General features: G+C 45.8%; 1 protein-coding gene across 1 annotated transcript; it reads right to left on the bottom strand.

Annotated features, from left to right (window-relative positions):
- Positions 1-4,405: 4,405 nt before the first annotated feature.
- LRRC34 (leucine rich repeat containing 34) lies at positions 4,406-14,108 on the bottom strand. The gene is made up of 11 exons (XM_010158059.1): positions 14,002-14,108; positions 13,407-13,424; positions 12,973-13,088; positions 12,766-12,830; positions 11,953-12,036; positions 10,304-10,432; positions 8,542-8,637; positions 6,847-7,001; positions 6,607-6,762; positions 5,133-5,259; positions 4,406-4,609 (listed from the first exon to the last, which is right to left on the bottom strand). Exons 1-11 carry the CDS (start codon positions 14,106-14,108, stop codon positions 4,406-4,408), a joined length of 1,257 nt encoding a protein of 418 aa, XP_010156361.1.
- Between the last annotated feature and the right edge of the window lie 424 nt (positions 14,109-14,532).

Raw genomic sequence — 14,532 nt, 5'->3', positions numbered from 1 at the left:
CAGGAGTAGCCGTCTGCAGCTGAAGTCCGACCAGAGGGAGAGAAAATTTGGTGTGTGCTTTCCTGACACGGCCAGTAAAGGAGGGTTATTTTTTTTTTCTGTAGCGTGGCAAGTCAGAGGGGCCAGTAAAGGAGGGTTATTTTTTTGTCTGTAGCGTGGCAAGTCAGAGCGTTCTAATGGTGTTGGTACTACTGGGTGTTCTTTCCAACAAGTCACTTTGTTCTTTTTATATGAATCCAGCATTATTATATGTTGTCCCAGATTTATTTTTCACATCCCTAAGCTGCCCTGGTTTGGGGCTCAAACATTTGCTCACAAGGAGAGCTGGCACACACATGTTGTAGATGAGACGGAAAGATGCTTGACTTAATTGGCGAGGCATGAATCGCAGCTTCGTGATCCCCTTTTTAGTGCTGCTGCTCGTGCTAGGCAGTAGGCACAAAAGAGGAAATAAATCCTGCCCTTCACTGTGAAAACAGTAAGCAAACGCTACGTGAGGGGGATACTAAGGACGAATGTTTTACGCTCTTCAGGCGAGGGTTTCACTGAAGTATTTCTGTGTATTTCTTTCCCTCTCGTGTCACTTGTCCACAGTAACTGCACGAGTATCTAGCAAGACTCACGTCAAGGCATGTTTTATTACTAGAAATGTCAGTTTTTAAAAAGCAACATTTTTAGTGTTTTCAGTAGGGTCGTTAGTTAAAGAGAGGTGACAACAGGAGTACTGTCATACCCTGTTCTTCCCGTCTGTGCCATTAACATAAGCATTATTTAAGTAATCGTCCTATAGTCAGGCAACGGTCATAATACTGTACCAGCAGTGCAGCTGGTTATTTACTTGGTGCTATAGCATTTTATTTCCACTGATGCCTTGTGTCCAGACACTGATAAATAGAAGAGCATAGCAGATACCTCTTAACCGATTCTGTTCTACACGGAGTAATAATTAATCTGCACCTTAATTAAACAGACTTGTGAAAAATCTCTTGGAGGATTTCATTTAACTATTCTGCAAATAGTCCCTTGAATCCTGAGCATGACTAGGGATTATTTTTTTTTCCCCTCTTCCTACTGTTCGTACTTGTAAGGTAATAGACCTTTCGGTTCTTTGGTTGATCAGCTTCGTACGTGGCATGTCTAAACTGCATCTTGATCTTAGGTTATGCTGTCACATATGGCCAGTTGGCTGACCAGGCGAGCCATGGGCAGCAGGGATTACAGCCGCGTTCCCTGGGAACATTTGAAGCGGGTGGCTCTGGCTCTGTCCGGGGAAGCTAACCATTGCCATCCCCACCCGACCTGTGTTTGCTTTGCTTATCTCTGCGGCAGCATTTCTGCACAGCTGACGTCCTTCAGAAAGCTGGTGGAGGACAGTGGGTGAAGTTATCTGTGTTTGTCTGTTTGGCATTTCCCCCTTTCCTCCTCATTTTCTTTTTTAGCCTCTGTTGATGTAGCACCTGAAGGATTCCTTAGCCTTGCCCTTTAAGACCGAAGAACCACAAAAATCGGGATCTTGACTGTGTAAAAAAGCGAACCGCGTGTAGCTTGTCCTAAGGTTCCTCTTTGTTTTTTCTCTGAAGACAGAGCAGGGGTCCTGGGACAGAGATAGCCTTAGTCGTGAGTACTGAGAGGGAGGAACAGCTACAACTGATAGATTTCGTAGTGGAAGACAGGCTCACGATACGCTGCGGAAACGTATCTGAAGATATCCAGGATGAACGACCATAAGAGAGAACTTGCTCTGGAAAAAAACAATCACATTCCTACATCGAAAATGCATTCCACAACAATGTTTGTTTGGACTGTTTTTGTATTTCTAAAATTATAGCTTATTACTGTATTCTTAGATTTCAGACTTTTTTAAAAATACAGCACTTAGATTTATACAGGATTTGTTTAGATACGTGTAACAGTAACACTTGCTTCAGTAGTCATTTAGTTTACTTTATAGACAAGAAGATAATCATTATTTTTTACAAGACAACATTTTTAACTTTTCTTACTAGAAACCACAGGCTTGTAGCTTTGTCTTGGAGCAATAATTTAGTGCCCTGTACTCCTGAGTCTCCATCTGAGTCCGATTTTTATCCTCATCTCTTGCGAAGATATCTCAGCTGCTGAGGTATGGTCTCTATGAACTGTATTCATTTCCTAGAATATAGGTTTATATATATCTACACACATATATAAATATTTATAGCTGTGTTCAGGCCAGGTGCTGCAGGATCTGAAGCAGCAGGTCCTGCTGTACATTTTGCCAGTAGATGGGTGGAAATCCGCTGCACATCCAATTCCCAGGACTCAGGATTCCTTTTGCAGGTACAAATTTTGTAACTGTATTGATCATTTCTGTAAGGGATTGATGTTGGAAAGCGAGGCAGACATCTCCCTCTTGTGACCTACCTGTAAAACGAAAGAGGGAATTGTAGTAATTCCAGTAACAGTAATTTAGCAAAGATGTCATTTTTTGATTTGTCACACCGTTGTTTCGGTGCCCTTTCAGTCCATTTTGCACTGAAGTCGGTGCAAGTTTTGCCTGAATGGGTTATCTGCACATAGAAATTTCTGAATTGGCTGTTTGGAAATACTTGGAGAACAGCGTGTGACGCTTCCCCAGCGTGTGCCTCTGCGCGGGCACGAAGCACAACAACTTCACTGACGTCACGTGTTCCAAAAAAGCAGACAGGTCCCATGTTAAGGATTTCAGGGCTGTGATCATGGAGAGGCTATCCATAAGCCTTGCAGAATGAAGTTCAGATAAGGACTAATAACTGATTTTTTTGGGTTAAATTATTTTAAAGATATCTTCCATGTATATACATTTTTTCCTCTGTTATTTGTATATAGCTCAACTCTCCGTTTTCTAATCCCCTGGGAAGAGTGAGTTGTACATACTTAGCCTGAAGTGTTTTATGTTAGACTTTAATAAACTTGTTTTGTAATTTTCCCTCACCTTGTGTCTCCTGTTTGTAACTGCAAGGGGTAGCAGCAAAAGGAGGAGGGAAGCAGTCTGACCTAACCACGGCCCGGGAGCCCTTCGCACAGCGTGCCAGCAGCAGGGGTTTACTGCGCCCCTTCTCGGCAGTGCACACGCCAGGGTTTTCTCACAAGAGATATTTTGGGTCTGTTCAAACCATGTTAAACAAAATCTTTAAATACAGTCTAGTAGAACGAGTCTTGGGTTGGTTTTTCTTCACTTGTTCTGAGGTGTTTTGGGTGGGGTTTGGTGGGGGTGGTTTGATTTGGGGTTTTGTTTTTTACAGCGTGCTTTGAAGATGTACTTTTTGTGCTAAAGTAGATATTCAGTAATTTTCTTTATCAGAATTTGTATCTTGACTTACTTTTACTGAAATGTAGTACAGGAAACAAGTGCCTGCTGCAAGTTAATCATAATACCGTTTATGTGTATATAAACAGGTTCACTAGCTCTGAAGTTCTAGCATTATAGTGGCTAAACACTTAAGCTCATTTAACTTGGCTTAAAAAAAAGTCACTCAGAAAGAGAAGCATGCCGTTTACTGAGTGAAAGGAGAGAATATATAGTCCCAACAAATGGCCTTACCTGAACCTCTGCCTCAACAGGAACCTTGTTCTGCAGCATGCCTGATTTGCTGCCCAGCAGCAGGCCCGGGGCTGTGTGTCAGTTTGACCTGCGTGGCTGTACTTGGCCTGCGGAGACACAGGAACGTCACCTGTGGGCTCCCCTGCGAGGTGCAAAGTTGACTGCAGAGACACAGCCCAGGGAGGGCGATGACGGCGCTTCTGCTGCAGCATCCCCGTGGAAGAGGGTCCTGTGATCACAATACCCTGTCCGCAGGCGCTGCTGCTGCTCTCAGCCAGCCCCTGCATCACTTTTAAACAAGATGCACTTGATATAAATCCTGATCTGAGGTGGCTGCTGGATAGAACAGGGTAGTTCAGCTGCTAGGAGCTGAGTCCCTGCATCGGCACTGCTGCAGTCTAAACTCTTCACGTACCTCGGGTCAGTGACTGTGTTGTTTCCCATTGCTTCTAGGGATACCTATTGCCCCCTCCGTGCACTGCGCCATGGGGAAAGCGTTTTCCCTATAGCATGACACCACTGAATTATCACCTGGGAGCCCTGGAACTACAGCTGGTCTTGGTGAGGCACAGGAGAGAGCACGCAACAGAAATGACTGCAGCAAAATTAATGCCTGTTCACATTAATAGGCTTTTAATAGCTCGGGCATTTTTAGCAACAAGTCTTAAGGTCACTGGTTGGATATTTTATCTCTAATGCCACTTCAAGTGGTTTCAGATTCCTTCTGAACTAAAGACCCTAAAGAAGCAACGTGCAGCAGGTTTGATGCTGATGTGATCTATTTTACTGGAAACCAGACAGGGAAACCTCAAGCATGTACGGTGCATCAAGCTGCCACCCCGCTCACACGTGTTCTGGAGCAGCTGCAATTGCCAGGCTGGCATTAGCGTCTTTGTTTGGCACCGCCCCACAGCTTGGGGTCCAGTAGTAGTGCTTCTTGAGGCCGTGGGAGAGCTCTGCAAGGTGAGCGTGCCCATCCACTTCGTACGGTTCCACGTCTGTATGAGTCAGTTTCAAGCGGCCTGTCCGAATTAGTTCTGAAAAGGCCTGCAGTGAGTAAGAGCAAGGATTGGACACGTAACACTGCACTTTGACTGCAGCGAAGGCTCTAGAGGATAACACACAGTAGGGGAATACTTCATCATTTTGGTGTCACAGAATCACAGAATGGTTTGGGTTGGAAGGGACCTTAAAGCCCATCTAGTTCCAACCCCCCTGCCATGGGCAGGGACACCCTTCACTACACCTGGTTGCCCAAAGCCTCACCCAGCCTGGCCTTGAACACTTCCAGGGATGGGGCATCTACAGCAGCTCTGGGCAAACTGTTCCAGTGCCTCCCCCCCCTCTCCTTTTTCCTGATGTCCAATCTAAATCTCCCCACTTTCAATTTAAACCTGTTACCCCTACGCTAGTGTCTGGTGAGGCCCATTACCATATTCCAGTTAATTAAAAGAACCCATAGTAAAGCAGGTGTCTTGGTCACTAATTGCTGCAGTCTCCCCACGGACTGTAGAAACATTAACAAAGCAAAAGAAAACACTCCTAGAATTGCTCGGAAGCAAACACTTACCGTACATGCGGCTTCATCAAATTTGTTTCCCCAGATGTAAATGTAGGAAAGTTCCATGTTTGTTTTCATTGCGTCTGAAAGAGCTACAAGTCCTCTGCCACTTATATTGTTGCTTACTACTGACAACCTAACAAACACAGGGAATGGTTAGACAAGTCAGTGCCAAAGCACTGAATTCCCATCTCTCAGCTAAAACCGAGAGTTTAACTATGATTATTCTTATATGTTTTTATTTATTACATGTATATCAAAATTTTACATTTGTTATTATTGCAACTATTTATTTGTATCAAGTCCATCCCACTATCAGACCGTGCAGGTTGCTGAAGGCAGTTTAGACTAGGGACTTGCACTGTTTCCCAAGGCATTTCCACAACTCGTGCAGCCAGGCTGTTCAGTTCTCCAGTGCCGGTGCCTTAGGGCACGGTGGCCAGGCCTCGTCTCTCGTCTGCTTTGAAGCCCAGGCTCTGGCATGTAGCCAGGCTAAGCTTTGATCTCGGCGGAGCGGCAGTTATTTTTATATTAGCGAACCTGGGAGGCTTTCAGAGGCACCCGGCAGCCACCACCTCCTCAGTCTGCTACTTAAAACTCACGGCTTCAGGTGCCACCTTTGATCAGCTTTGACACCCCGCGGTTGAATGCAGGCTACAAAATACACCCTGATGGGGAGATTACAGCTCCTTTGGGTTCACCCGGAAGCTAACTTAAACGGAGGATTTTCCTAAGTGTTGAAGATCGGAATCAACAAATACAGTGCCTTATCCCGCATGGGATCTGATTATCTTCAAATTCTGAAGATGTATGGCTCTTGGTTTGTTTTTGTGCCACAGGGACCTACGCAAAAAGAACCAAGATCGTTCCCGCTCCTTAGAATGACTGTAAAAGCTGTGAGTCACAGGTAGCATGAACCACTACAACACTGATCTAAGCCCCAACCCCAGAAAACTCCGAAATAAAAGAGTATGTCAGGCCACATGGGTGCAAGATGAAAAAAGGAAGTAGAAGGAAAAGGGGATAAAATGAGTTTTGAGTGGGCCTGGCAGGGTGGGAGGGTGAACACGAGGCTTTGGCACGTGTCCTGGCCCTGCTCCCTCAGCTCACGTGAAGCTCCAGGGGACTTCAGTCACCAAACACAGGCCTCCTGTGCCATCTGGTGTGTCCTGCCTGGCCTCCAACGGCAGGACTCTGAGAGGACCTGTGCTCCAGCACCCTAGGGTGTCTCCCAGACCCTGGGGCATCTCACATGGCAAAAGACACCCATGCTCAGCAAAGGCATCCCACCCACTCCGGCACTCATTTTTTTTACCCCAAGAAGGAAAACTGGAGCAAGAAGTTGGGAACTTCCCGCCTTTTCTGTCCTGCTCAAGATCAAAGCAGACAGCTCTGACATCAGCTCAGCCACTGCCAAGTCCAAGTTTCTCACACTCTGAGTCACGGCACCTGCAGTTTGTGGGCAAGTTGTGCAAATACTAACGCCTGAAGAGTCCTGTTGTACAAAGCCAAGGCCTCACTCAGGTAGGTGGCTCCATCATCCTCCACTCGGTTTGCGTCAAGATCAAGGATTTCCAGGGTTCGGTTCCGTTTTAGTAGTTCTCCCAAAAATTTTGCACCATCAGAGGTTATTTTATTACTGAAAGAGATGCACACATTCGTTTTAAGGGTGCTAAGAAAATGGGTGTGTAATGGTGGGGCTGGGTCACACAATTGCTCTTACCAGCTCAGATCAAGGTATCTCAGGCTGGAGTTGTCATACAATGCCTCACACAGCCACTCCACCCCGAAGTTCTTCATTTCATGCTTGCACAAATGTAGTTCCACAAGAGAGGAGTTAGTTTTCAACATCAGAGCTATGTGAACTGTGGTCTCTTCCTAAAAACATACACTCGGTTTTATTAAGCTGTACTTTAGGATAAGACACGGTCTTGCTTCAGTAGTAGGGATGTGCACAACTGACAGCAGGATTTAGTTTTCAGTAGTGTCCTATTCTGTATATTGCAGCTTTGTATTCAAAATAGCTAGGAAAAAATATGATAATGCTGAAAATAAAATAAAATTAAAAATACCAGAAAGATCGTGACAGATTTACAGTACTATATACATCCCTGCAAATATCAGGAGCATCAATGTTTGAATCATCATGTCTAATTAGTTTTCCTCCCAGTCATTGCTCTTAAAAACCTGATTGTTTGACTCAGTGTGACATTAACAGAATTTTGGCATGATGCTAATCTATTATTTCATAAAAAGAAGCAGGTTTGCAATGGGAAAAAATATGTCCTGTTACTGGAACACAAAGTAAATTTGTTTTAAAGTTGTCACGGTTAGTTAAGAAAATAACTGAGCGAATACTGTGAGTCAGAAATAAGGCAACAACCCAGCAGCCTCAGACAACGATGGAGCTGAAGGTGGAAAGGACAGCAAAGAGTCACCCACAGATACAGACCAGACCAGGCCCTCAGTGGCCTATATTTTCAATAGCAGTAATTCAAATTTATTCCTAAAACTGGGTTTAGGCAGATCAAGCCCTGTCTTAGTAGCAAAGAAACAACTAAAATCTGTTTAGGCTGTTAAATTCACCTTTGGGAATTTAGGAAGGTCTGGCCTTCATGACAGTTTGATTTCATTATCCTGCCATCGGGAAAATACCGTTCCCATTGCAGACCTCTGCCAACTGCTGCCAGCCTGGTGACACCCCCCCGCAGCCAGCTCTGCAGCCCAGACTTCAGCGGCCACAGCCACATGCCCGCAAGTTAAAGCCCCTCAGCTCCGTGTGCCTGTACGTGTCCCGTGGCCTGCAAGAAGGCCTTCCGCCTTCTCTTTCCAGTGCTGGATCTTTTCAGAGGGCTCGTGCCTGGTTTTGGCTCACAAATGCGTTGCAGGATTTGCACTGCTGAGGTGCGGTCACTCGTTAAATTCATACTTCAGGTTAGTGAAAGGAGAAAGCTGCACAGTGAGTGTGGCATATTGCCGTGCCTTTCTTCTTCAGGCTGCAGACTCTGGCAATTCCCACGTATCGTGCTGCTCAAACAGCAGCCTCTGGTGCTTCCCCTCATTTCCTGCTTAACAGCATTTCTCCCTCGGTTTGCTGAACGACGCGCTGAGCTCCCCGTGTGGAAAGGCAGAAGGAACACTTGGTTCTCCAACACCAAACCCTCTCCGTTAGCCTATTTAAGAAACAAATCTCTACCAAGAAAAAAAGTTTGAAAAAATTAGCCTTCTAGTTGAAGAGGGGCAGCCTGTGGCTGTGCAAAACTTGGCACAGAGAGAGAAAAGGAATATTCCTGCAACCATTTGCTTCACCTCGAAGGAAACCCAGAGCCTGTGTAGTTCAGTTCTCCATAAACGCATCAGTTCTGATGGGACTTGTGCGTCCCGCTCTGACTGAGCTGACGCCAGCCTGCTCACATACCTCTTGGCTGTAGAGTAAAGGCCGATTGAGGTTTATTGCTTTGACTGATCTGTTCAGAGTCAGGGCCGTAGCAATTGCTACCAGACACTGCGTACCCTGGAAATGAAAAGAAATGAACTCTTGGGAGAAGCTGCTCGATGTATAGATCAAGCTACTGAATTACCACAACGTCTTAGGATCGACTGTCCGTAGATCAGGAATGTCAAATGGGCTCAGATAGAAATACCAGTATTTCTGCCTCCATCTACCCTGGAGAGATGCAAGTGCTTACAGCCACAATGTATTTTCTGATAATACCACTGCCAACTCCCTATGGACTGATATTAGACTAAGAAGTACAAATGACCAGGAAATTGGGCAACTCTAGAAATAAAAACCAAGAATAATGCATCTCAAAGATACTTGTCCATTTAATTGTTCTTGTATTTTGGTTTTCCTGAGTTACTAATTAAAATCAGCTTGTGTGTGTTCCCTAAGGTCTTTGGTAAAAGTCTGAGGTAACATTTATCCAGGAGGTAAAATTCACAGTAAATGTGAATTAATTAATGTGGTACAGAGTAGTGGGAGTCTAGAATACAGATTCTGTATTCCTTCTCATTTGCATTTACATTATTTTCCAATTAGGCTGGTCTAAACCCAAAGCTATTTCATTTTACATCAGTTTTCTATCAACGCCCTCCCAAACATAAACATATTAAGCTTTCAAATAAATCCTACACTGGCTACACTTTCCTTGTTTATGTTTTCCTAACAGCCTTCACAGTTTCTGGAAAGTATTTGCCCTGCTAGTCAAGAAGCAAATTCTGTAATTCCAGGAAACAAATACAGTAACATTTCCACCTGACCCAGCCCTCTTCCTGTTAGGTCACAGTCAAGCTGACTCCTTCCGCCCAACATACACTCCACAGTCTCCTCAAAAGAGGAACACCCTTCCCAGGAAGGCAGAGCGTGACCCATCTGAGTTTTACTACTAGTTTGGCGAGATCATCTCCTGAAGGGCAAAGGTATAGGACCCAATCCTCCAGGCAGGCAGAAGAACCATTTCCACCTTCCAGGCCCTCCAGTGTGATCATACAAGGACACGCTGCCTGCCAAGCGCTGGCACCTGGCACCAGGAGCTCACAGCTTCAAGTGTTACCTCCCACTGAACCCCACTGGTTTTATAAGCCACCCACGGGCTTTTCCTGGCTAGAGTTGGAGGCACCCTGCTCAGTGCAGTGACCCATTTCTACCCTCCTGACTTGCCCTGTGCACTGCCTGAGAAGTTTCAGCACCCAACCCAAGAAGGTGATCATCTCACATCAGACTGGGTGCCTTTCTACTCAACCTAGCGCCCTTGCACCTGTCTGGACCGAGCTCTGACAGGAGCGATGGAGCTGGGTGACTTGCGGGTGTTAAGAGCACTGCACACCTCAGAAGGAAAAGAACCTCCAGGGAATCCAAAGTCCTTTCTTCAGCATGAATTACACAGGGCTTAGACAGCATAACAAAAACAAACGGCAGAAACAAGCCTTGGAAAGTGGAAAAGCCAAGCACCTGGATTCCCAGGGACTTGGTGGCTCTAAGGTATCATCAGGTGTTTTATCCAACACGCCCTTCTGAGTGTGCACTGCAATATTACATGCATCGTGTTACCTCCAGCTACCACAAAGTGTAAAATCAATGACAACACATGGCATCTTCCCCTAATTAAGCCCGGCAGGACCTTTGTGATACCCTTGAAAGACTCTTGTCGTTGCTGATCATTTCCCTGGTTACTCACAGTGTCACAGTCTCCAAGATCCAGCTTCTCTAAGGTTGAATTAACTTGTAGCATTGAAGCAAAGAACATTCCACCTTTGTTTCCGATTTTGTTTCCAGTCATTCTCAAACACACCAGAGTTTCATTCCTCTAGACAAAATAATAATAATAATAATAAAATAAATTCATTTAAAATGGCCTGAAAACACCACTGTCCTTTTTCCTGTGTATCCTGGTGGTTGTGGCACAAAGACAAAACATCCCCCTAGGAGAACGGTGTCCAGGTGATAACACTGACTGAGCGGCTGGCTCGGGCTCCCCTCAGTGCAATCCAACTCACCAGAGTCTGGAAGCTCCCGACTATTTCAAAGCTTGGTTTTTCACAACTTCACCCTCATGAAAATAACCCAGACAGATATTTCTGTCTCAACTGGCAGCTCAGATGCAAATCATATCAAAACCGATTTAAATCTAGTCAGTGTATTTTAAACAAGAATACAACTTGCTTTATTGTTCATGGTCTCTTAAACCACACCACCAGGCACAGCTCGGGGAAGCCAGCCGCCGTCGGCATCGCCCCCCCCGCCGGTAAGGCTTTGCCGGGCTGGAGACTTCACTGGCTCCTGATCACAGATCCACAAAAGTCAGCATCTTTCACCCCACCGCATTTCAGCGGGTTTGAAATATCTATTCACCGTTAAAGCCTTAAATGCAACTGAGTGGTTTTGTATTTTTAATTCCCCGGTACCACCATAATCACTCGTTACCAGAGATTATGATTAAGTGGTTACAAAACAAGGAGTTCTGTGAGCTGCAGAGCTAATGGAGCCTGGTTTCACACAGCTTTTATGTCTCCCATGTCCCCAGCACCTTTTCCTGCACTGCGATGTCTCGCTACAGCACCTCTTTTTCTCCCTCCCTCAGTAACAGCCCACTTCCCCCTCGGACCCCCTTGACTGCCCCAGCAGCTGGAGGCCACACAGCCGAGGGGCTGCTTGCCTCATCTCCTCCTGCCACCCACCAAACGCTGCCGGGGGGCTGCCCAAACAGCTTTGGGGGTCGCCTGCAAGTCCAGAGTTGTACAACGTCCTGCACAACCGTAGCGTGTGGGAGGCCTGTCACACTGAGCTGAAATCAGTTCAGGGTTCTCAGACTAGGAAGGAGGAAGAAAAAGCTCGCGTGAGTCTCACTTCACAAACACAAGTCTGGCACACAAGCCTCATTTCCTTGGGAAACCACATTAAAAATAACAAACTTGTTTTCATGCTGCTGCTGCAAGGGCAAGTTTTGAAAACATGTCTCAGACATCTTGAACGAAGACAAATACAGGCATCGAGGTCCAGGCAAATGTAATACAATTAAAAAAAAGGAAAAAAACGGATGCCATTATGTATCCCATAGCACAGCATTTTTCACACAGAAAACCCATCTGTGATAGCTGTGATAATTAAGTGTTAACGGCAGCACAGTGCCTCTTGTGTGAAATCTGATTTCTGAAGCCTGCCTTGGGAAAACAAGCCATCCCTGTGATGCAGCAAAACGCTGAATGGGTGGAAGACAGAGGGCCCTTTGAGCCGGCTCTGATGCTGGCAGGACAGCTAGGACTGTTCATCAAAAGCACAAATACCGAACCAGATGCCATTGTCTACATCTCCCAGACGAATACTCACGTGGAGCGCTCTGGCTATCAGCTCTGCTCCACTTGTGCCAATATCATTAAACATCAGGTTAAGGTACCTCAGGGTGGAGTTTTCCTTAGGAACAAAGCAAGCAGAAATCAATGAGTCATTTTTCCAGGGCACACCTGCATTTTTCAAACAGAAGATGCGTCATACATGTGCTTAACACCCTAACACCTCTGCCCTTCGCTGCACTTCACACAGCCCCCGATTTGGAGAAGTAGTTGGAGATGTCTAAGAAAAACGTGTAGCGTGTGTAGGTCCTCACAGGGCTCACAGAAACTGCCTGGGAACCCACGTGCTCAGCATGGCCAAACCAGGCAGGTGGTCAAGCTCAGATGCAGACCTCAGGCATTTTGTGAACTTGATGACACCCCCTGAGCTCCAGGAACACGGGCAGAGCAGCAATGCACCATTTCTGTGCTTACAATGACAAACAGGCAGCACTAAAGTTTCCTGTGTTCAGACCTACACGAAGGCCAACAGAGATGATAAAGTATCTCAAACAAAGGCCCTGGCACATTTGGCACCACCATTGCCTCCGCTGTTGGATTGAACTGTAAGCCTAAAAGCCCCAAAGTTTATTCCACCGTTCTTCATGACACACAAGCCAAATGCTTTTCTACGAGAAATTAAGAATCTCCCCCAAGAATACAGTCTGAGATTGTAGTGGGATGGATTTGGATGTGAAAGTCAAATTTAATGGAATTTTGCCAAACCGATGCATTCTTGTCTCCACTTTACCACAAGTATTATCGTAGCCAAATAAATTACAATTACAAATGATAAACATCATTTTGGCACCTGGAGGAACGTTGCCACGTGCTTTGTTCCAGCATCAGTCAATACATTGCACCTAAGATCCAAGCCTGAAAAAGATGAAGAATGTGACAGATGCGTATCCCCAGTGAACCGATCTCTAAACAGAAATAAAGATGAGTTCAGGCTGGAGTCAAGATGGCTGAGGTTTTCTTAGCACAGCAAGGTCAAACATAGATGGAAAAAGCTTACCTGTGACAAACACAGCACTGCGTAAGACGGTGGCAAGAACTTGGAGATCGTCATCTGTAACTCTCTGCACAGGCACTAGAGGATTGTTTCCAGCTATTTTTAATGTGATACCTTTTGTCCATCCGCTGTAACACAAAAATATAAGCATATGGGGAGTAAAGTGATACAGAAAAAGGACTTCTCTCTCCAGACAGGAAGTGTACCCACGTTTGCCCTCGCTGATGAGTCTGCATGCAGTTAGCTGCTGCCGCTGACTTTGGTAACGCCACGACAGACGTGATTCAAGCTGTACCTCAGCCCTGTCCATGCTAATACTCTGAAGTCACAGCACAGCTGCCAGACCACACTTAGCACACACACACACAGAGCAGGAAGAAGCAAGATGAAGGGAAGGCAGATGGCAGTGAAGACTATCCTGCAGGTTACCTCATCATATCCTTTTCACTGGGTCCCTTTCCTTTATTTACTCCATCCTGCCCTCAGGATCAAAACCTAACACAAACCATTTCACTGCACTGTATATTCTCAGGTTTTCTCTCCAAAGGACAATTAACTTTGACCCTGGGAGCATCCATGAGAGGACACCCTACCTAATGACATAATGAGAGAGCATTTGGGTGGTTAATACCTTGGCAGGATTCAGAGACGTCAGGGAACCATTACCAGCTGGAAGCTAACTGGATGCAGCTGAGGCTTTTTAAACAGGAGTGAGACAAAAGGAAGGGAGTTAGGCTGAAGAGACACTGTGTTTGGCTTCTTTGAGGGACACAAAGGCACCATCCTGTACATTTTTCACTTTTTTTTTTATTTTACTGCTTGTAAAGCTGCCCAGAAAAGATATATAGCTACAAACTTCTGCCAAGATGATGTCAGGATGAGTCAAACCAGAGCTTCAGCAGTAAATGCTAAGTATGATTTGTGTTCAAGCCTGAAACTGCAGGAACATTCTCATTGTTTCAATTCCTTGTCCTGCTATCATGTTTAAGGCTTTCAGAAGCATCTGAAACACCCTGTTTGTTATTTCCTTACTTTTTATCGGCTTCTTGAAGCACACAAGCAATGAAGGGGTTTTCAGGTTGGCCCGAGTTTTGGCAGGCCCACATGTAGTGCGGGTGAAGATCTGGATGAACTGACATGACCTGCTGGAAAACAAAATGAAGTGTTACTGCATCCCTACGGCAGCCTAGCAACATCACTGCGGACCCAGGCGCTGCTGTGCTGGGCTCTGCACAGCTATGAAAATGGGCTTGGTCTGAAGAGGGTTACAACTCTTAGTATTCGACACAAGAATACTGGAGAGACAGCTAGACGGGAAAAGCTGGAAGACAAAATGTGGACATGGTGCTGATGCGGCACCATGCAGTGTCTGAGCTAATAGAGGATTAATATTCATACAGGCAGGACCTTTCTCCCTGTAAAGCAGCCGAGCCCCCAAGGTCCGCAGGCCTACCTGAGTGACCAACGCCTGCACTCCCTCCTGCAGTGCTGGGCCCACAGGCAAGCTCAGCCCTGCGGCCCAGCCAGCCTGCTCCAGGGTTAATAATGTTTGGTAACAGAGCC

Source organism: Eurypyga helias, unplaced genomic scaffold (assembly GCF_000690775.1).
Source record: "Eurypyga helias isolate BGI_N326 unplaced genomic scaffold, ASM69077v1 scaffold22168, whole genome shotgun sequence".
Lineage (NCBI taxonomy): Eukaryota > Metazoa > Chordata > Aves > Eurypygiformes > Eurypygidae > Eurypyga > Eurypyga helias.
The sequence above is the reverse complement of the archived record's forward strand: the minus strand, read 5'-3'. Positions and strand labels throughout refer to the sequence as shown.